The following is a 24,284-nucleotide window of genomic DNA, read 5'->3' as shown; positions in this document are numbered from 1 at the left end:
TGTAAAAAAACCCACTATTTTTCTATTATATGCTATAAGCTACAATCAGAGAACTTGTAGAAGTTTTATACAACTCACCCACACAGAATTCAGCCATTTCTTTTGCAGCAGAACTGCTGTTGTGTAAGTATTTCTTACATAGTATAGATTTTTTTTTTCATTTTTTAAAAGAAAACAAAAAACCCCAAACTATCTATCTTCCTCAATTAAAAAAATATTTTAAGCAGTGAAACTGTAGTTCTTACAGAAGGAAAAAAAAACTCTCATCGAGCCCATGTGGAACTTTGCCCAAGGCCAGACTAAAGCAGAAGACCATTTTTAAGGGGTGAATAGTTATAAAAGTCGCATATTTAAGGTCTTAATCTTGAAACCTTTATTTACATGAATAGTTCTTACTTTAAAGAACAAGTGTTTGCAAGATCGGAATCCTACAATCACTAATCTTTTTGAATTACTTTTTAGCATGAAGGGCTATGTTCTCCTTCAAAACAAACAAAAGCAGATAATTCTGTTGAATATTTTGCAAAGCCTTTCTTTGTGTTGTCACGTTACAACACTCAGAAGTTAAAGAGAAATTGTAAGCCGTGAAGTAAAACACCGCTTAAAAGTTCCAACAAGTTTAAGAAAAATCATTGGTTGTTGGTAAAAATGTATTCACTTTAAAATTTCAAGTATTTCTGTAAATACGACGACTTCAACACAGCATGTTATTTAGTAGCATGTTTTGCTTGATCATTAAGAGGGTAAGTCTACCTATTTACTGAGAGGCCTAAGAAAATCACTACATGTCTAACTTTCTATCATACCCACATTTAATTCTCCACCCAGTATTCTTTCTCCTCTAAGCACCAAGGAAGCAAACAACAAATGCAACACTTAGCTCAGGTTTCATATGTTCCTTAAAAGGAGGTTGCATTTGTTTTCAAAGTCGTTTTTAATGTGAGGGGGGAAAGACACCACCACCCCCCATCCCCAAGCTCTGCACCCCTCCATTATAACGCCTGTACCGTTGTTCCCGGAGGGGTGGGCTCCCAGGCCGGGGAAGGGGCTAGCTGGGCAGCTTGCTCCCGCCTGGGCCGCAAAGGGCTGGCGCGGGGGTGGGAAGGGAGATCCTCTCTGGAGGTACGTGTCTCCAACCCCGTTAAAACGGAAGGTGCAAGCAAGGCACCGTGCTTCGAGGCACAGCCGTTGCTGCGAGCACACCTCCGGGCTGCCCACGTGTGACAGCCACCTTACACCGCCCTGCCCGCCGCCGCGTTTTTCTCCTGCGGGGCGGAGGAAGGGGCAGGGCCCCGCGGCCGCAGAACAAAGGGTGGCACTGGCCGCCCGCTGCCCTCCCGGGGTGGGGCCTGCGGGCCGAAAAGCGGCCCTGGGCCGCGGCGAATCGTAACGAGAGCCCGTGCCTGCGCCTGAACGCGCCGGGGCAGCAGGCGGCGCGCCTCCCCCCGGGCCGGGCCGTCCGCCCCACCGCCATCTTGGTGGGCAGCCCCCGCGCCCCCTGTGGGCCTGCGGCCTGGTGCGGCGAGGGCTGGTCCCGCGGGCCGGGCCGGGCCGGGCCCCTGCGTGGGATGCCGAGATAAGAACAAACCGTTGGGTGCCGGCTTAAACCCCGGCTCGGTTTAAAAGTGTTTACATCTTCAATAGCCCCCCGTATAAACACATGCTACCATGGCGTTAAGCGCCGGCATAAATAGTAGCAAACCTCCGGGAAAAATGGAAGTATGCGTCTGAGTGTGCTGCTGTTTATTTGACCTTTCTTTAATTTGCGTTTGCTGTAGATTAATTTGCTCTGTGGCTGACGGTAAATTGGTCCTCCAGCGTGGGAAATGGCGATCATCCCCGCGGCACCGCGCTGGCCCTTCGGCGGATGGCCAGTACGTGCTTCAGTGCTGGCAAGAGGCGGCACAGCACGAAAGCCCCTGGCTTCAGCAGCGCCGCCCCCTCGAACAAGTCGGACCCTCAGATAGCTTTTTTTTGATCTATCATTACTTCCATTCTCAAAGATACTAACCAGCATTTCCAGTTCTGCACTGTGTGCTAAATTAACTTTTCTTTTAAAAAACAATTTAAACCATATTAGGAGAGTAATAAGCCGAACATCTTTGAATCTTCCGCACCAATCGCTTCCTTGGGCCACAGTTAACTACCAGGGGAGGACTGGGTTATAAATGGCCCCAGGAAACGATAGGCAGTGAATAGCCCTGACCCTGGCTTCCCCGGTTTGGTCGGAGGGCCTGCAACCCGAGCCGGGAGGGCGCACATTCCTCCCGCCCCGGCCGAGGCGGGCCGGCCGCCGTTAAGGAGGCTCCGGCCTGCGCGGGGGGCTCCTCAGCGCGGCCACCGAACCCCGCGCCGTCGGGCCTACCGCGCTGCCGGGCACCTGGCCTGTTCGGAAAAAACCTCAACACAGCGCTACACCTCACTGTCAAATACCTAGCTGCCTACCTAAGTCCTTTAAGCTAAGCGTTAAAACCGGCTATGGGTTTATGCTGCTACATTAAAAATATAAAACCCCACGGTCTTCCTGCCTGTTTTGCCACCGGCATGAAAAAGAGCAGAATTGAATCATCTGTCTTTACATCAGCCAATCAATTAATCTACATTTTATAAATCTGTAACCGAGAACAGGATTTCAGATGTTTTGTTCACTGTAGTGGTAATGTTTTGCTGTTGTTTATGTTCACAGTGATGATCTTAGATAAAAATAGGCATAAGAACAACAACAAAAATTTGCAGTGATTCCATTCATGCATGTTTTAAATGAAGAGAGACACTAACAGTATTTATCCTTCAGTCCTTTCATTACCAGAGCAGTCCAAGACAACTTTTTTATTAGAAGCAACATGCACCGCTTGAATACTACCAACTAACCATACAATAAATACAACATCTATAGAAGAAAAATCATAGCTCATTTTTTGCAAGACCAGAGGTTTTCCTCCATCCACGCCAACTGTAGCACAGCAGAGAAGTCAACAGCCAACTGGCGAATCTTGTCGGCAAGTGGAAAAATTAAGACCCAGGATCTTTACTTTTAGCCCCTTCTAGATACTAATTATATGGATTTGCAATGCACTGATCCAGAAGGGGACTTACAAATATAAAAGCCACGGTGACAATTAGCATCGGTCTCTGCCATTCCTTTATGCAGCAGAATCCAAACTGACCTACGCTGTTAAACATATTTCCTGAAATAGGCATGACACTGTAGAAGATGGAAACAAGGCTTGTATGCAAGTATTTAAGAGATCTTGTATTAATTCATATTTCATTGTGGGTTTTTTGCAAATATCTAAATTAATTTTGCTAATTTAATTTCTTAATGCTTTAATGTAGCTTTTAAACGGTAACATTTTAATAGCAACGTTGTTACCAGATAGCTCTTTATACAATTAGTCAAATCCATGGAAACGGGACATTTCAAAATCTGAACATCTGTTTTTGGCAAGAAAATATTTTGTCTAGTAAATGTGTCAAAATTATTTTACAATAAAGTAATCAGTATTTTTCAACAAACCAATTTTTAAAGGAAGCAAGGATTACCATCTTTCATATAGATTTAGCATGTACCCTTATTTTTTGATAATTTACTTCCATACAGATTTAATAAAAGCAAATAATTTGCTTTTTTTGTCCATCATCTTAGAATAATTAGCAACGAGATGTGAGTGCACCCAGAAGAACAATATGCTTAGCAAGACACAGACATTCAGATTAACTTTGTTAAACCGTTGGAATTAAACAACAACAAAAAACCCCCATAACTAAACTTTCTACATGTTAACTTAAGTGGAGAAAGCCATAGATCGGTACACATTTTTATTCTCTTACATATTATCATAAATAATTATCTGCCAAGTTAGTCTTCTTTCAGACCTGAAATGCCAGGAATTTCAAACTTGCCGACAAAATGGCAAAGCTACACTTAAACTAATGAAGACCCTGGTGAAAATGAACAGAGGAAGCCGATGGAGTATTTTCTGCCACATAAGATGTAAATAAAGAGGAGTCACATTTCTCTTAAGGTATGTGGCACAGCTGAATGCGCTGCAAGAAATTCAGATGACCATTCATATATGGTAAGTTCATACAAATAATACTGTTATAGAATTAGTTTTGGGGGTATTTTAAGGGTTGTGAAGCACTCACATAGTAAAAACAAGTACACTGAATAATAGTTTATACACACAAAACCCCCTTACATTTATGTAATCAATCTTTTCTGTTTTAAGTATCTAAGCTCCCAAATGAAACTATCAGAAAAAAAATTCTTGAGAGAAATTGTGCATACCTATTGAAACTTCTTGATGACTGTTTCACCTGGCTCAACATTTCATCTCTTAGTAACATTTGGTCCCTGCAGTCTAGCTAAAATATACTGTACTTTTAAAATGCACGTCAAATGGAGGGAGAAAACAGAAACTAAGCTAAAGTTTACCAGTTTTTAAAGATTTAACAAATAGATTATATTCATCATCCTAAACCCAGAAATGTTACAACACAATCATTTAATGCCAATTACCTCAATACTTCTCAAGAGAATATAATATACTGTAAGTGCGTTTCATGACACCTATTGTGGTCAGTGCTGGTTTAGCTCCCTTGTAATGGACATACTATTAATAAAGAATAAACACTAAATTACATATGGATACAAGGAAAATAAATTATAACTATAAAAGCATAGTATTGTTTTATACATATTAAAAAGAGTTACTGATTTCCATATAAAGAAACTATATTAACATGTAGGAGATCAGAGAAAATGTTAAACATTGATTATACTATCGAATAACAAACACTAAAAATAATTAATCTTTGGCAAAAGGATAGTGCTTCAACTGTGGCCATTTTAACAGCTTGGTCCATTTACAGTTGTCACCAGTTAAAGAAATGATCATCCAAGGAAGAAGTACTATCTGTGTGAAGAAGATTAACAATAAAACCACATAAGCATGGAATGGGCTATCACTTTCCAATAAACTATCAATAATTGTCAGTAAAAAAGAAACTACTATATTACAAAAATAAAATAATCTGCCATTTAAAAAAATACTTTAATTGCTTTATGAAAATAAATTAATGAAGATGAATGTAAAAATTCTTTGGGGAAACTGAATCCACCAATTACATTATTAAACATAAAGAGATTTTGTTGCTCAAAGCAGACTGCAGGTTAATTTTGAAAAGTATTTGCTGTCCTGCAAAAATGTTATGTAGTCATTAAATGCAAAGACATTATATAAAATGGAAATTGCATTTTTATTTTTTACAAAAGTCTTTGCTAATTTCTACTGAAGACAATGTAAGCATAGATCAAATTTAAAGGAACCTTCTCAACCAGAATTTTTGAATGTAAATAATTTTAAACATTTTCAAATCTGCTAATCAGATTTTAGAACGTTTAGTAGATTTTTTTTTTAATTCTTGAGGAAAAGAAGGCATTGCTAAGAGAAGAATCTGATAGCCTACTTTCTTAGGGTAGACAATAGACTATAGTCCAGGAAAATGAAGCACTCCTTCGTGAAAGATGTGGTATTTACTGCTGCATTAAGTGTTTGCAGAAGCATGAATTAATGCTAACAAAATCCTATTCCAATTAGTCTAAGCAAAGATTTTATCTTCAGATGTACTCTATTTCTGCCTGACAATCTTGAATATGATTTTCATCTCGACAACTCACCTTTAAAATCTTTTCTCTCTTATAATCTACAGTTCAATCCCACAGTCCCCTCCTTCTGACTGGTCCTTTAAAGTCAATGGTGACATGCAAAGTTCTCTATAAAGAAATTCTTAATTTCTGACATTGTTTATTCATGCATCTGCTTCACACCCAGATCAATCACCTTACAAGTAATGTCTATCTTTCACAATTATCACTAATTTCTGAAGCCAATTAAAACACTTTTAAAAGTTATTTTACTTTTATCTTTGTTTCTAGGTTGCAATAGTTTCTAAACCAGAATCACACACAATGAACAGGATGCCCTGCTGAATGTCCTGTTAGTTAAAATCAGTGTGCACACTACAGCCACACAAACCCGTATACAAGAAACTATTCATTACTTACAGGGTTAACTTCTACCCTACATTTCCCATCCATTAAACAGTTTTTGCAAAACATGCTACATGAAAGCATTAAACAAATGTGATTTTGATTCATATAAAACAACTATGACAAATATAACATGCTTTCTTTAATTAGCACACACACACAAAAAACCCCAAAACCAAACAATGAAGCAGACAAACAAAAGCAGGTTTGGCACAGCCGAATGAGATTAGTCACTGTAGTGAAGAGCTATTAAACACTGTGGTGAAATGGAAACTTTTTGACTAACTGCATTTACAAATAATTGAGGACAATGTTATGCCTCCAAATCTATAAACTGTCCACTTCCTCCTGTCTGGACTGAGAATTCAGCTACTTCCCCTCCCCATAAGTCAGTGCTCCCCCTTATATCTGGGTGGGATCTCTACATCTCATAGGAAAAAGGCAGACCGTGAAGGACTCTTCCAGGATTCCCCTCCTTCCCTTGTGAACACAGATACACAATACTGTACTTACACAGTTTTTCAGAAGTCTTCCCAACACCTACCGCATCCTATTACCCCTGCCAGAAATCAAAGGCCCTGTAGAGGTGGCCCCAACTGTCTAGATTACTGCATAGCTGTTCAAGATCCCAAGGTGCTTTCACTGCAAGAGTGAACTTCATTTCCCTTCAACAAAACCTGCCTGTGCACCCATGGGGAGGGGTCTTTTTCACACTGGGAGCATTCCACGTACTACTTCTACCACTCTTTCCTCCTGTGAGGGAATGATTTGGGACTGAGCAATTTTTCAGCAGGAAGATGAAAAAACCCACATTATCAGCCCAAAAGCTTTGCATCAAAGCAGCCTAGCAGATTAGCGGTCACGTGAATTTAGGTCAGACATTAAATATTATACATTCACAGTACCAAAAAAGTAGCATATTGTGAAAAGTATATACAAGTTACATAAATGTCAAGTTCATGCATACACATCATGTTAAGTTGTATCATTTTAAGTTAACTTTTAATTAAGCAGCACTGACCCAAACCCTAGTCTACTACTCTACATTTTAGGTACTCTACAGGGAACAAATCAGATCATAATATGGCCTTCAAGTTTTTCAGCACAAAAAGCACACTTACACACAAAAACAAAAGGATGTGAACTATCTACTTCCAGTAAGAACATTCATATAGGAGACTTAAAATCCACTCCTAATGCTGTCCAGTTTATTGAAGAAGTTTCACAGGTCAGTGGGAGCACTTTACATGAGAAGACTGAGCAGAATTTGGCCCATCAGGTCTGTAATATCCACAAGAAAAGAAGGGATGTCATGGTTTCATTATGTTAAGGATAAGTTTTTGTTTACTGTTGAAATAATTCCCAAATTCCCATTCACCTGATGTACTATTGTTTTTAATATCTGGGGGAGAGGATAGCAAACAGGTTTGTGAATAATTCTTTGATCTTATTCCACTTTAGTGTCAACAACGGCTAATTCTCAAAATGTGCCATCTACCCTTCTTAGGCCAGGTAATTAAACAGGGTAAGATAGTAATATATATCTATTAAATAGAGGAAGTAGTTGGGGGTCTAATCCAAAGTCTACAGAAGTCAGCTTGGGTCTATTAGGTACATTCTAGATTAAAACTTCTATATATTTCTTGTATTTCCAATATAACGAGTCTAAGAATATTCAGAAATTACTACACATGGTCAGCAGAGGCTTTTTAAAACCCCGTATTTCCACTAAGATTGTATTATTACAAATAGCCCATAAAACCAACCAAGATTTTGATTACTAGCTTGCAAAACACAGTTGTAAAATGAAACAAAACATTTTTAAACTTGTAGCACACGTGCACTCTTAAGAGATTTTAAAGACACCTATACTTTGAAAAAATACAAGTTCATGCTTATTCTAGTCTAGTTAAAGTACATAAGGGCTATCACATTTACTCTCGATTTCAGCCCAAGGATTATTTTGGTGCATGTATTTATACGATCATAAACAAAGAAAGTTATAACACAAATGTTAAAGTAGCCTCAGGTGGCACTGTAATAAAAGCAATCTAGAAAAAAAAAATTCCTCAACTGCATACCTATAAATTACCATGACTAATTAGAAGAGGGCCTCTCTGGGAACAGATTATCTTTGATGGGAAAGCCGCTATCAGCTATACTCATGAGAAGTACACACTTATGAATGTAATAACATTAGTGTTTTCTACCAGAGCATCGTAAGATCTGTCATAGTCATGGAATATTACTTCGATTTTGTAGACAAATTCATACACTCCAAATACTGATTATACATGCATTCACTCAGATTCTACCTGTTAAACAATTTTAACAGGTGAAAATACTAACCTATGATGCTAACAAAACCAAAAGAAACCTTTCAGCCTCCCTCCTTCCAAAAAATGTAACTCTAGCACTAGATTAGAACTTTGGAATAGAAAGTATCTGTGTGATTTTCTTGGCTCCTGCGCTGATAATAGAACAAGGATATTCTACATAGTCTCAGACAAATAACTTTTCAAATGTATTGATGTATTTAGTTTTCAAAGTTATATATATGGAGTAATTAGGGGGCTCTACTTTTCAGATTATCAACTAATTTCACTAAGCTCTCACCTATTTGCTAAAGACATATATCCAAATTATTACGAACATGCCCTGTAAATACACTTCTGTTCTGTAGAAGTAAGAAACACACATTATTGTCATGAATAGAAAATTCCTCCTAATTTTTTTGGTTTTGTTTTATAAACAGTGCTGTTTTAAAACTGTAATTCAATATATTTCAATGCCACAGCTTAATTGTAATCAATAAAACAAGAAAAAAGAAAAAAATAGAAACATGTAAGATTGAACTGAAGCATGACCCAAAAAAGATTCCCGAAACGTTCCACTTCCAAGGAAAGCTCAGATGCTTGTACTCATTCCAATGCTGACAAGTGCCCTTTTCCTTGAAAAGTCTTTCACGTCTTTCTTTTCGTGAAAACACTTTTGTTGTCTCTCCATCCCCAGCTGAAGGTAACACCAGTATTCTATTTTGCACCAGAGGAGACTGCAGTTTCATTCACATTTCTGCGACGGTAGCTTCCAGCTCTCTTTCCTCCGATACTTTCACCTCACCCTGGCAGCTGCTGGTTTGCATCCTTGGCAGCCCTTCCACTGTGCCAACACTGCCCACCCTTCTTTGTGGGGATCAGAGGGTTTCTCTGATATGAAAAATGATAAAAATCAGATATGAAACCCAAAATTTCCCCAGCTGGGTTTGCCATGCAGCTTCACAAGCACTTACGCTAGCCGAACAGGGAGAGTGCTATAAAAGCTCTTAAAGCTTACTTAAGCAGCAGCACTGCTGCCAAATTTAAAAGTAAAATCTTGGCCATAGGACTCCCACCAAGAAGGTTGGCTGTAGGAGTTTTAACCTCCACCTGTTCACCACACTGCTACTGCAAAGCCAACTCAGCTGCTTATGGAGCAGCTGCTGATCTGCCACATGTTACAGCTTTGCATGTTAAGAAAAATCAGTGCCAGTTTTCCTTCATACAGCAGACTGTAAAACTTGCAGCAGTTTCCACAGCTGCTCCACAAGCAGCTGAGCCATCTCTGGAGTGGGGATCTGGAATTCCCTCTAGCCATCTCCCAAGGAGTTAACCTCCCATTTTAAGTCAGGACCAGCCAGAATAATCTGAGGAAAGGCCTGGACACCAATTTCTCCGACATATGCTCGAACACTCAGAAGCACTTCCCCACCTTCCACGCAAAGGTGTTTACTGATATTCTGCTGATGTAAAAGCAATTTAAGGATTCACTGCTTTCACCAGTGGTATCCAGCAAGCAAAAGCTAGTCCAGACCTGTCCTGAGTACTGTCCCTTAGAATGAGCTAAGTATCACATGATACCTATCAGTCATGATAACTTTCAGCTGATTTAACAAAAAGGGGGGGAAAAAGCACCCTTAAATACCAGGAATGAAAAATGTAAACAGTATGTCCTTATTTCTTTGGATTCATTTAAGAAACATCATAAATGGTCTTTACCCTCCAGTTTCTAGGTTCCTAGGATCTTACTTAAATTATACGTTTACGGTCACTTTTGTAGAAACTGATGGGCCTAATTTTGCTTCTGTTGATAATTAGTGGGGAAAGATGACAGGCTTTTACTGAGATCGGTTATGTAAGGAAGATGAATTAAACAATATTTACGTGGAAGCATACTTTGTAAAGAGTCTATAACAAAACTCTGGATGGGTCTAGATATACTTACTACCTCAGTAATACAGTTGCAAACCAGGACAAGCAACAATAACATCATTTTTCCCAATTTGACAATTCATTTCCTTTTAGCTTCGATTCATATATCTGCTTTGATATCTTATGTTTGTGCCCCAGACAAAATATCCTCTTCCTTCCAGTATCCCAACCCCTGTGCACAACTTCCTCATTCTTGGAGAAGAGGAGGATAGCATGCTCTGGAAAGGGTATACTTACTGCTCTGCCAAAGAGGGAAATCTCTCTTAAGACAAAATAGTCCCATTGCAGGCCTCTGTCTTTGAGCTGCTTGTGATTTTTGCTTGTCAACATTTAATGTTTAAACTTCTTCAGCAAAATCTGATCTGATTCAACACCATTTCGGTTTAATGGGACTTGCCATTCACTTAAATACTACATACATCTATCAATAAAAATGCACTGTAATGTTGGGTTTAGATATAAATAGATGAAATCTGGAAGGTATTTCCACAGATGGCAGCTCCATAACTTAAATACCAAATGACAAGTTTCTTCAGACAACCATCTTAAACCATTAAGCTCTCAGTGAAGTATTTTGCCATCTGTCTATGCGTCCATAGGTAGGACTTGAAATGTAGGACTGGGCCTAATTAGTAGCCAAAATAAATTAAAACCAAAACCAAACCAAACAAAAAAAAAATCCCAAACAAGGCTGTATTGCTCCACACCACAAATTCATGGTCCCCATAATTTAAAGTCATTTTTCTCATATGCTCCCACACAACTGGTGAGTGCCAAAGCTTGGCTCCCGATCTCCAACAGTTACCCGTTACAGATTCTACTCACATTGAGGCTGCTCAGCAGACGTTGACACCTACATCTTTAGCATAGGTCTGATCTCTGCCGGATCTCTGATACACATGCTCGCTGCAGACACACGTTTACTCCCCATTCGCTTCCTTCCTCAGCTTCCCTCTCTAAATCCTGCTAGCCACTTTTGTTTTGATTAGGACTGAGCTTGCCTGGTCCCCAGCTGAAGTCAAAGATGACAAGTCTGTAACCGCATACTCTGCACGGAGGCTTCTGTACTTCAAAGCGCCATTGCTATGTCATATTTAACAATAAGGAGCAATGTAATATTGATCCCACTTGCTTGCCCAGAACTTCCAGCTATCCTGAGCAATTAAGTAGCTTTTTTACAGGCTCCTAATAACACAGAAATGGAAAAGATCTGCTAGATGAATGAATGCATCCTTGCAAAAGCACAGGATCACATGTGTCACAATATTAGAAAGTCAGCATTCATGCCATGCCCAACTTCGTCCTAGAAAAAGTAGTTCAGCTGTGGCTAAAATACTAGGAATTTAAAGAATAAGCATCTGATTCATCAGCAAAAAGGATGGTCGGTCAAATTAAGGGAAAAGACTTTTCAGATGCTGCTTACACGTCTAATTTTCCATTTATTCTTCTGTTTACAATCATAACTGAATAGTCTCAGTAATTTTCCCTCCTTCTTTTGTAATAGGTATTTGCAACACTAAGAGCAAAATTTATAATATACAAACGATAGCGCAGTGCAGAAGGACTCAATGAAAGAAAAGAGACTCTTCCGTTTTTATCAGATCTTGTAATAACAGTAACTTGCAGCAACAGTAAGAAAGTTCAGACGAAAGTGAAAAATTTCAAACCACCCATGTTCCTTTTAATGAGAAAACAAAATACACCAACTCCTGCATGCTGCTCCTCCCTTCCTTCCTCTCCTCATCTCATAAAAGAGGATCCCAAAGAAGGATCATGTTTAAGATCCCAGTTAAGAAATCCTATATCAATCCTTTAACGCAGTAAGAATTTTGGACTACAGAGCCAGGTCTCAACAAACATTCTTCTAAACTGAACAATCCATCTCATCCTGAAAGACCACATTACTCAGAAACAGAACATAAAACTATAACCCTTGATATTCACAAACAGGTGTTTAATTGCGGCTATTTACATCCAGCACCCTACCCTTCATTATCACCTGGGCTTCATGCTAAGCAAAGGAAAACAGACATGTTTCTAACACAGTCCATACAAAATGTGTGCAAAGAAGAATCGGCAGCATTTTTGCCTTACTGCCAGCATCCAAAAAATTTGTACGTATCTAAGTTGTGTGTACAATTTTGAACATGCAAAAAAATTTTACCAAACATCATTCTTTTCTCTGATTTTATGAAAGCTTGAGCTCTTCTTAGCAATGAAGACCTTTTTTGATGGCCACCACAAAGGGTTTCACTCACTTCACATCTTCAGCCTGTTTTACTCTTTGACAAATAGATTTTTTTCCTAAAATTTAACAATAGCTGTTCACACATAACTCTGCAGAATTCACATCATAGAAGAGACACAAGCTATATTATTCATCCCATGCTAACCTATTAAAAGTCCAAATGACAATACTGAGCCAAATTCAGTAAGGTGCACATTCTTTGGATTTAACAGAGTTACACAGGACTAACATTGCTAGTATTCTTTTTTTTTTGTAAAAGAAACACAGTGGACTAGGCACACTGCTGCATTGGACATGGCTTGTCTTTGAAAAATTAAACAGTTTTTAGGACTTGTAATTTTTATATGACACTGAATGACTCAAACACATGACTTAAAGATACAAGCTGTATCAGAATAAAGCTAAAAAAGGACAAGAGTGTAGATGTTTGTACCCTATTTACATTGTACACACACACAGAGGCACATACATAATGGCTGACGTGTTTCTACCTTAAATAATGCATCTAGCTCTAGGTACCTCATTACCAGAAGGGAAACAACAACCTGAAGGTAGTTCAGAGAAGATCAATCAAAATTATTAGTGCTGAAGGAAGAACTTAAAAGGTAAGAGTTAAAAACTCAATACTGCAGCTGTTTCATGAACAGAACTCTCATTGGGTGAAGGGGAAAAGAAGTCCAAACAAAAGCATCATCCTCTAAAAATGTATCAATACATACAATTAGTGAATTGTATAGACTTTAGAAAAACATGACTATAATCTGCACATAACCAAGGGGGAACTCCAAGCAGAAAGCAAAATTATTTATTGCAAGCTCAAAAGTCTACGTATAATGAGCTTAAACTATTACAGGAATTTTGACTTGACATCCAGTAAGTTTTTGCTCATAGCAAGATCTCATAAACTGGGCATAACCTCACCAAGAAAAGGTAAGATAAGGCAGTAAAAATATCGTTGCAGGGTTCAAGCTAGCTTTGACAGGACTTGGACTAAGTAAGATAGAAGTTTCTTTCCTCTGCTTAGACTGTCTGATTCTATAAAATGATACTAGTATCCACAAATATTGCAGAACAAGTGAATGCATGCACACACTTAAATAAATGATGAAGTGTTTTCAAAGCAGTTTTGAACAGCAATATTTTGTTTCAACAGATTAGTAAACTAACATCTTTGCCTTGAAAAGCCCTTTTCACATGACTAAATTTTTCAAATCAATGAAACTAGTAGGAATAGGGTCCAATCACTGTTCAGGCAACAGACTCTGTTGTACAAGCAGCACTGTTAAATAACATTACTGATTTAAAGACATTTTTATGCTCTGGCTACTACTGTTACCACTGGTCAGCTAGTCAGCCAACACAAAGCATTCTATATAGTAATATAAATGATCTAAAATGTACTCTGAAATGAAATAGATACTGCTTCTCCCCATTACATTAAACGGAAAAATTCTGCTTTTGACTGATGGAAAGAAGATTCAGGTCACCATAAAGTTTATGTATATACTGGATTTCATCAGGAAGAAAAAGGTGAGAAATGTATTTTCTTTGTTGTAAGAGCAATCCTTTGCAGAATACTAATAAATTCACTCAGTAAGACATACATCTAAGTAATACTCAAAATGACTGAGGCGCACAGTTTATGTGCAATGAAACGTGCTATTTTTCACTGCATTTTACACTGTGATATGTCTTAGAAACCTAAGGATATCGATAAATTGTAGATTATTAAAGTGTAAACAAACATGTCTAACATTTCCTTCTTTTCCCCTTCTTTAGGGCACACAACTGAATAGCGACTTCCAAATTTACCACATACTTTTTTATTATTTTCTATTGTTACTTTCCATTATGGAACAGCACACCTTGTCTAGTATTACTTAAATGCATCACGTTATCATGCCGTTCGACACTTCTCTATTTCCGCAGCTCTAAGAATATCTTTGTTTCCAAATGCGTTTTTTTATTAACAACACTGTTATGCTTCAAATTTTGTCTTCTGTTACTTGAGAAGCAAAAAGAATGACATGTATTAACACAAAATTAGATTAAGAAAAAGTTTATCTATAAAATAAATGTAAAGTACTGTAAAGAGCAATTTCACGACTTAAAAAGATACAAGGAAGAGAAGAAAGGGGGAAAAATAGGAGGAAGACTGCTTCTTCTTCGGTAAGTATTTCATTCGTTCAGTTCTAAAAAGAAAAAGCAGCAGCAAAGAGGGGGGCACCTCATATGCCAGTACAAAGCAGGAAGTGTAAGAATTCAGTAAGTTCGCTATTGGATTCTACACTTTATACATAATTCCGAAGGCAAACAGCGAATATTGATGTGCAGGACCTTAGGCATAGGGTACATGCAAGACGGCAAGATCACAAATCCACTCCACCGCCGCAAGGAGCACGGCAACATGCCACAGCAGCAGCACTCTTTCTAAGTTTCAGTCACCTTTTTATTAACCTAATGAAAGGCGTATTCTTTAAAAAAACCTGATGAAAGTTACCACAAAATATGGCCGGGCCATGAAACGGAACATTAAAAGGGAATCACTATATAATCATGGAACACCCCCCTGCACCGTCATTGGAAACGTCATAGAAAATGGACAACCACGTAAAAAGTTAAGATGCCTTTTTGCCTAGCATGGCCTTAACCAAACCCAAAATGGTCTCTTTACCTGATACCGCTCTTCTGTTCTCTGATCACAGAGAAGACGGGTGAAATGCAAAATAGCGTTGTTGCAACTGGAGACTAACAGAAGGACCAAGGAAGGTCTACACGTGCTCCTTCTTCAGAAACCACGCTACAGATCTTGGGAAAAGTTCCCTTAACTTTATCATTTTGTATCTTGCATCTGAAACTCCTTTGCGTGAAGGCATTCATACAAGCTTCCACGTTCAAAATCCGAACACCGTTCACGCTGCTGTGCTTAAAAATAAAAACAACGGCCACACGCCCCTTCTCTCCCGAACAGCCTCACACAGACGCTGCTTTTGGTCCGATTCCTTAATCGTTACATTTTTTTAATAGGAAGGAATATTTAAAAATCAACCAACCAAACCACATGCACGCTTCAGTGTATCACCACAGGGACGCTCTCAGGTCTGAATTACTGCAAAATAACACTATAATTATGTCTTAATTTCACTAACTAATCTCAGATGAGCTTTTAAAAAGCAATTCGAGGTTTACAAGAAAAGCGTTTAAACTTGTATACAAATGTTATCTGAATGAAAACCGACATTTATTTATCCTTTTGCAAGCTTAATTTTAATCAGTTTCCAAGGAAAGGCATATCTGTTCCTGATCAGTCTGGTGACAAATGATAAACCTTGTTAAAAAGAAAAGTGTGGCATTTGAAAATAAATAAAAAGCACAGGAAAAGTTTCTAACCAAGGAGGAAGATACGAAGAAACAACATTATCCCTTTGCACAAATCTTCGGCCACAAAGACTAAGCACAATCTAACGACCTTATATACTCAGAATTGTACGCTGCCAACGAAACCACTACCTAAGGCCACTTTTTAATTACAGATGTACCTAAATACCTAGGAAAAATAGGTTACTTCTCCTCATATGAAACCGGAGTCCCACTGAGCTCAACCAAATGTGGCAGGCTGAGATGGAAAACAAAAATGGGTCTTACTTGGTGTACAAAGACATCAACTGGAGACTCCAAGGGGCTTCCCTCTCGGTTGCTCATGGAGATGAACCCGAATCCCATTCTCACATTGAACCATTTGCAATGGCCGGCTCCGTGCAAAACCTGGGATTCCTCCTCTTCTTCCTGCTCCGGCAACTTCCCGGGCTCGTCTCCACCTTTACTCGCCCCTGCTGAGGAAGAGGGAAAGGCGGAGGGGGGTGGGGGTGGTGGGGGGAAGGGGGGAGAAAAAGAAGGAAGGGGGGGGACAAGATGCAAAGCAAAGAGTTAAATTCTGGTAACATCCTTTTGCCACTGTGTAAAGGAGTTACTACAGAAGAAAGCGGAAAAAAAAGGCGAACAAAACAAAATCAAAAAGCAAACGGCGAAAAGAGCTTATTTTTCCCTAAATCCTAAAATAAACAACCTTCTCCCCAAAATACGTAAAAAAATAAAATCACCGGAGGTTACAGAGAGGAAACACTGCGTACAGAGGCTCTCCCTCTCGCTTTGCCCAGGGCAGCCCACGTTTCTGTACATACGTGCATTTTTCCATTTAACTCCATCTTTCAGCCACATTACAGCACGGAACGCGATACTTTACTTGAATATTGCTGGTTTAAGACCGATCCCATTTCTCAACAGAAATTCTTAGCCCAATTAGTCTCTCCTCGCAAGGCGCAGGACCGGGGGGCGAGGGGGGAGGCCGGCCGAGGAGGGGTGGAGGAGCGAGAATAAGCAAAATTGGGTAGATTGCACGACTGGTTATTGCACATGCAGCGCCGAAACCACTATTTTCCAACGTGTATCCATCCCTCCTTGGAATAAACTTTCGATTAAAGTTGGGACAGGTGTACAGCCGTTTTCTCATCCCACCACTGCAACTGTGCTTAATCAAACAGGAACAATTCAAACAATAGCCCCCTGAAAGCTTTTCAAGTTGTGAATCGGTGTGGGCGGTACGGAACAGTTTCTGAGCTGGGTAACAATGGGTTTGGAGAAAGCCCCCTTGCGCGAGCTGCTAAAAAGGGTAATGCATAGTTGGGTTAAAAGGGGGGTTGGGGGGAGAGAGGGGGGGAGAGAGGGAGAGAGCGAGCGAGCGAGCGAAAATCATAGTAAAACAATAGAAAAAGAAAATTAACCTTCGGCCATGTTGCCCCACGGGCCCTCTGCTCCAAACTCGTGAGATGAAAACTTTCCCTGTGGATCGAAGTGGTCTTCTGCATTAATCTAACATCCTGATTTTGAACGATCGCAAATTTAGCTCGCATGGTCTAATGTGCTTTCCCTCTTTTGATTTTTCCCCTTCTCTCTCGCTCCGTTTCTGGCCCCCTGCGCACACGTGACTTGCTCAATTACATGCTTTCTTGCTACTAATTTCACATCGGATCCTTAAGGGGTTGGCAGGAGGCAGGAGCAGCCAATCGCCATTTCAACTAGGCTGACACACCAAAATAATTTATGAATGAACAAGAAATTTCCAACACGTCTTTTTTTCGACAGCTAATCTGCACGCGTCTTTACGGGAAATCGAGATGACGTATTATTCTGGGGTTTCTGCATGCACAAATACGTAGGAAGACCCGTGTGTTTCTAGACACAGACCAGAGAACAGCAAATATATGCGGAGGCGGTCATGCAGATGAGATTATCAGGGTATCTGTGCACGCTCTAGGTGAGGTACGCGTACACACACGAACGCAAGATGCTTACAAACGAAATACACACATGTGTATAGACATGCGCTAGGTATGTTGGGAGGCATCTGCATCAGCATGTGTTACCGTCTGCGCAGGACACGGGCATATGTACAACCGGACCGCAGCTTCCACCTGAAGAAAAGCCGCCCGAGACCCCCGCGGCGCCGCTGCCCTTCGGCACCGTCTTCACCGGAGCCCCCGCGGCGCTGCCCACGCGAGACCTGCGTCCCCTCCCCGTGCCCGCGCCGGGCACAGCCCGCGTCCCGGGGGGGAAAGCTGCCTCTCCCTACCCACGTGTGTGTGTGTGCGCGTGTGTGCCGCGGCTCCCGGGCGGCCGCTGCCGCCGCTCACGCCTTTGCTGTACGTTACTAATTTCGCATTCAAATTAAAAGCGCGCCGGAAACGCGATATCCCCTTAATATGGCCCAGAATGTGCGGAGGTTTAGCGTTTCAAAACATTTCTGGAGGGGGATGGGGCGAGGAATTGTACTTCACAGGTTTCTCCGCCATCTCTTTCCGGGGGAGGGGATGTGATTAATGACTTCCTAAATAAGAGCCCAGTTTTCAAGCCTAGTATTGGAGTGAACCTCAATCAGCAGCGATTGTTCCCCAGGAGCGTGGGGGACAGGGAGAGGGAGAGGAGGAGGAGAACTGACAGAAAAGGATTTGCTGGAGAGGAGGAAGGCGAAAAAAAAAAAAAAGCCGGAGGAAGAAGACAAAGAGGGGAGGAATAACGCGGACCGGGGACTGCTGGTTTAAGCCTTCACGGCCAGTGGGAGGGGGATCCAACTCGGAAAAGAACTGTGTTGTGTGCAAGGGGCTTGGTAATAGCCCGAGCGCCCCTTCACGGAGGCACTCCCCTTCGGCTCTCACAGGTACGCAGCTACCAACGTGCTCGCCAGCCTCTGCTATTGCTGCGTCTACGGCCAAACCCTTATTTAAAAAATATTTTTAGAAACGTAACCCCCACACACAATTAGGTGAGATTCCGTTTTATATTCCATCTGTCCTATCTCTTTCAGTGTAAACGTGCACATGAAGGTATGAAAACATCAGATTTTGCCTTTTCTGTTCTCACCACCACCTACTCAGATAAAATACTGGACGTAAAGTGAGGTTGTATAACCTTTAAACGTTGCCTATATCTTGTTAAAACCTGGGCTCAACTACCTTCTTATTAACCCCGCCGCCCCCCCCCCGCCGGCATCCTCTCTTATCCCAAGGACACACACAAACAAAAGCCAAAGCAACAAACCGATCCGAGCAGAACCTGAATACAAGGGGTTTATGCGTTTGCAAAGCACTTGCTGTTGTTTTGGAAGTGGCGTCGATCAGTCTGCCCAATTAAGGGGGACGCCTTTGCCCCGATGGGCCTGTTTACTCCTTTTGTTGCCTTTCAGGAACGCGTAAATTCCCCTGCTAGCGCCTCATTTCTGTGTGAAATACCGAGGTGCTCAGTTTGATCGTTTGCTAGAAAGAAGCGAGGGTGGGCAAGAGTGTACAAATACAAGCAGCCGGGCAAGTGGAGCAGAAGCTTTAAATCCTGAAATTCCTTTGCAGTCTTCAACCGTAAATTTCCTATAGGTTATTTCAACAGTGGAGGTCGACTTCCTACACTGACCTGCCCTACGCATTCGTGCAACATACCACTTCTTTTTGCTCGTAACCACCCTTCCCCCTTTACAATAGCGATATAGCGATTATTTCACAATATTAAATCACTAGTAATTTTATATGCTTGGATTTTATGACCGGGACGATATCTAATATATAATAAATGTACGAGATTTTAACACACGTGAAACCCCAGCTATGAACAAGAAATTAAGGTTACCGGAAGAAAAAAAATGCTTATACCACTTACTTGAAGTGCACAAGACTACACTTCTTGTAGCAGAACGGCACATTTATAAAATACGAGCTCTCCCTGTCCATCCCTTTGAAAAGACAAAGTATTCTGTTTAACACCGCTTTAAAGGTTTTTATTTTTTCAGATTGATTTATTCTACCGACATTTGGTATAAAAATTCCTTAGAGGCTAGAATATTCGTTAAACAGACACAAACAAGTTGATTGAGTTCATTAAATGGAAAAAATGTCTTGGTAGCAAATTTCAGTTAAAAAAAATTCACTATATGTTCTTCGACGAATAAGTTAAAGACTAGAAAAGCAATAAATGAAATAAATGAATGTAAAGATATTTGTTGCAAAGTATTTCTCACATTGCAAAATAAATGCAGATTTTGTAAAATGGAGGGGGGGAGATTTGCAAAGGGTCTTTACTGAGATTTTCAGGCCTCCAGTATTAGTGGAATTAAGGTTGGGGTCACTGGACTGGTCACTGGTGTCAGATGTTATCGACTCATTCATTTCCTGCAAGGGACATCAGCCTTTCAAGTTTTGTGGAAGGTAGAGAGCTGTTGCCAGCTGGGAACTCTCCGGGAAAAAAAAAAGGGGGGGGGGGAAGAGAAGAACCCAACTCACTAACACCCCTCCAAAATTCATTCGCAAAGAATCGGGGGGGGAGCCAAGAGGATAAACAGGGCAAAAGCCCTACAGAACAAGCCAGTTCGTGGAAAAATTAGTTTAATGGTAATAGTTCACATACAAAAAAAGATATCTCTGCCCTTACATTTCGCTAAATAGATGCTAATTTTGGTAAAGACAATTATAGGAAGCTGGAATCATTGTCTTTCTAAATGCACAGTAAGAGCTCACTTGAAACTATGTAACCAAAACCAGTGGTGTTGGATTTCCAATTTGTCACCTTCCTAAAACTTAAAGTCCTAACTCTGCTTTTTTCTATCCCCCACCCCCCAAGACCCCACCTCTAAAAAAAAACCAACCCAGAACAAGACAAGCAAACGACCGACCCGCGTGGATTTGAAACAAAACGCGTGTTTTACACTCGAAAGCAGAGCTCGGGGTGCTGCCACGACTTCCCATTTCAAAGCACAGCCAACGCTTCTCGCCGACGAGCAGGCAGAAAAAGCAGGAAAAGCCCCGGAGAGCCCCTCGCCTCCCTCTTCTTCACTTCTTGGGGTTGGTTGCTTTCAGTCGCGGCCGCCCCACGCGCGACGGGGGCGGCCCACGCGCACCTCGCTCCCGCTGATGTTTAACCGAATAAGACGCCCGTCGTGTTTCTTACACGGTTTCTATCGAAACCGGCTCTTCCTAACGCGGAGGTGGTGGGGGGGGGCTTTCCGGCCGCTTCCTCAGGGCAGAGACCCTTGGCCCGGGGGTCGGTGCGGCCCCAGGGGCCGCACCGACCCCGGGCCAAGGATCTCTGCCGGTGCTAAGCTCTTCCCGCCAAAACCCTCTCACCTACGGTTTGGGCGCCAAAACCGCCTTCCCTTTCCGCCGCCGTGAAGCGCCCGGGTCGAGGGCGGGGGTTGCCACCGGCCCGGCGGGCTTTCCTTTCGGCAGCGACCGTTTCGCTCTGAGGGGGGCGGGGGGGGGGGGGGTGTCCGTTTCCGATTGTTCGTCGATTAACGGCCGCACTCTGTCAGCGCCCGCGGACGCGGCGGTGCCTGAGGCGGCGGGTCTGTCCCCGCAACCCTCCCCCGGCCCGGGGCTTTAAGCTTTTGTTTAACACTTCCAGAAAATGCTGTTTCTTTCCACCGGGGAATGTGGCGACATGCCTTCCCGCGCATTTCGGAGAGCAGGGTCGGTCGTGCCCAGCCACCGCACAGCTCTCCCCTTTTCCCTCCTTCGGTCTTACTACCCTCCCGTACACGAGGAATGATTATTATTTAAAAATATTTTTTAACAAAACACCTTTTGGGAGATTTTCTGAAGGTACGAGCCCCCCCGACCAGCTGCACGCTTCCCCTGGCTAGGCAGGATGAGGGACGGCATTTGCTCGACGTGCCTCTGCGGGGTATGAAGTTACCGGCTTTATAACGGTGCCTGCGCACCGCGCCCGTCCCGAACGACGGCTCTTTTCGGGAAATGCCGTTTTAAGGCACGGCAGGCGCCTCTCCTCCCGCCGTTCGCAACTGGAGCGCGGTTTCGGGAGCCCGCCAACGGCTGCCCCGGCGCCCCTCAGCCGTTACACCTGAGGTAGGCGTCAGCCGCCGCCGCCGCCGCCACCCCCGCGGGCGCGCGCGGCGCCCCGCGCCTCGGCCCGCCTGTGCCCTCGCTACGGAGACGGGGCGGCCCTCGCCGGAGGATCACGCTGCGGTTTGCAGGCACCGCTGTTTTAATTGACGGCCGGAGCGTGCTTTCAAACACGCGCTTTACTGACATTTTCTATTGAAATTAAAGGCGGCGGCTGCCGGTGCCGCGCAGCCCTCTGGCGCGGTCCCCCCTGCCTTCCGCGGGTTGTCGCCGGCAATGCCGGCGGCTCGCGAGCGGGATTTATGCAATACTGGAAATTGGTCTAATCCCGCGCGTGATCCGGGGGCAGGAGGACGCGGGAGGCGCCCACTCGCAGAGCTCCGCTGCAGGATGTGGTCTCACGTACATTAGCAGCCTCTCAGCTGCGGATTTGCAACTGATAGCGACCGCTTCCCCGGCGGATTTAAGGAGGCTCTAGCCAGTCATCGCGGGAGACCGCCTGACAGGGCTAACACCCGGCAGGGAAGACCGGCCCTGGCAGAGGGACCGGCTGCACGCCGCTGCACGCCCGAAGTAACCGCGCCGGCGGCCAGCGGCCCGGTTTCACCGCTTCACCTTCGGCGGTGCCGGCGCGGGAGGATGAGCGGGCGGGTCTGCGCCTCAGGCGCCCTCGCTTCAGCCCGTCTCCCCACCCGGGACAGCCGCACTCGGGCCCGGTATGCGTGTCCCGGCGGGGCGCGCACTCTCCCCGCCGGGAAAGCGCCCAGGCGCTCCCGCCCGCCGCACGGCAGCCTGCGCCTGCCCGGCGGTGGCACGGGGAGCGCCTCCCGCCCCAGCACACAGGTAAAACCCGACCTCTGCCAGTGCCAGCCCCGGGCTGTCTACAGCTGCGCGGGAGCCGGGGCGGGGACGGCTGACAAGCGTACCTGGGGCAAGGGGCCAGCGCCCCGCCCGCCGGCACGCACCGCCTCTCCGCGGGGAGCTCCGCGCCCCTGCCCGCCGCCCCGCGCATGCGCCGCCGCGGCCGGGCACGGCGGGCGCTGGGGAAGGGCCGCGCCCCGCCGCCGCGGCGGGAGGCTGGGACGGGCGGGCTCGGCGGCCGTGCCGCGCTGCGCTTATAGAAGCCGCGTCGCGGTCAGAGGGGGCTGCTGGGCGGTAACGCCCGCCGGCGCTGTCACTTGGCAGCGGCGCGGAAGTAACGCGAGGAGTTACAATTTTAGTCAGCGGCTGAGCGGCGTACGGCCACCCGCTCGTCTGCTCGGCGGCAGTCCCACAGCCTTCCACAGACCTGCGGGCTCCTGCCACTTACAGCAGGTGTCTGACGGTGGGTTACTGTAAATAAACTTTCCTTATATAGTTGTTTATTTGTCTTACAGAAGCAGAACACTCAAACTGCATCAAGAACTCTGAAGCTTGTGCGCAAAATTAATGATTGCCCCCCCCCGAATTAAGTTCATCCGAGTCAGTGGGAGACAAGCGCTGCAGTACCTCAGTTTCACAGGTGCAAAGTCAGCCATGTAAGACGCTATAGAGAAGACTGACCTGAGCCTGAGGAGACCTTCTTGAATGACCTCATCGTCTTCTGAGGAACCTAAAATCAGAGAGCTGGAGTCAGTACTGTGTACATTGTCCCCGAGTACCATATTTAATTACCTCTTCTCCAGTTTAACGGGTCATTAGAAGGCCATAAAATGCCAGGGCATTGACTCTGTGAAGTGACCTGTAAACTTATTAACTGTTTGAGACTTACCTAGCTCATCAGAACCACAATGAGATAACCAAGGCATAAGATAAAAATCAGCCGCTTTTTTTTTTTTCCAAGCATCCGTAAAGGCATTGCCCCTTTCATTGGTCTCGTATGAAAGCTACGCAGTTGATGTCAACAGAGGGAAAAGACACAGATTTGCAGGATATTGGAAGGTGGTTTTGTTTCCTTTTATCAATATTTAATTGCAATAGGTAACCTAAGAACTAGTGAGTTGTCTTTACTATGCTTAAATTGTACAAATTAAACAATTAGTCATACTTGGATATGATTTTAAAAAACAATAAAAATGATTCTTTGGGATTCTTTCAGGGTCAAAATTGCAACTCGATGCCAATTTCTGAGTACCAATAGAAAAATGCTTTTAATAATGACAGTTATAAAATTGCAGAGCATACTATGTAATAATTTTAAATTCTAGGTCTCAATCTGAACAAAACCAATTAGTCATAAAAATACGGATTTGTGAGTTGACTGAAACTACGTGAAAGGTGTACTTTTGATCTAGTTAAGCAAGGCCTGGCTAATTTTGTATAATGCCAATAAAAATATCACACAGAAAATTAGTACC

The 24,284-nt window shown here is 43.1% G+C and overlaps 1 protein-coding gene across 1 annotated transcript in view; it reads right to left on the bottom strand.

The window, feature by feature from the left end:
* LIN28B (lin-28 RNA binding posttranscriptional regulator B) overlaps positions 1–23,875 on the bottom strand; it is a 90,162-nt gene extending 66,287 nt beyond the window's left edge. The window contains exons 1-2 of the mRNA XM_075148067.1: positions 23,491–23,875; positions 16,196–16,383 (exon numbers count right to left, since the gene is read on the bottom strand). Coding sequence (XP_075004168.1) covers positions 16,196–16,383; positions 23,491–23,524 — 222 coding nt within the window. The 5' untranslated portion in view covers positions 23,525–23,875. The remainder of the gene's footprint in view (positions 1–16,195; positions 16,384–23,490) is intronic.
* Between the last annotated feature and the right edge of the window lie 409 nt (positions 23,876–24,284).

This window comes from Calonectris borealis, chromosome 3, assembly GCF_964195595.1.
Source record: "Calonectris borealis chromosome 3, bCalBor7.hap1.2, whole genome shotgun sequence".
Lineage (NCBI taxonomy): Eukaryota > Metazoa > Chordata > Aves > Procellariiformes > Procellariidae > Calonectris > Calonectris borealis.
This window is presented reverse-complemented; position numbering and strand designations above follow the sequence as displayed.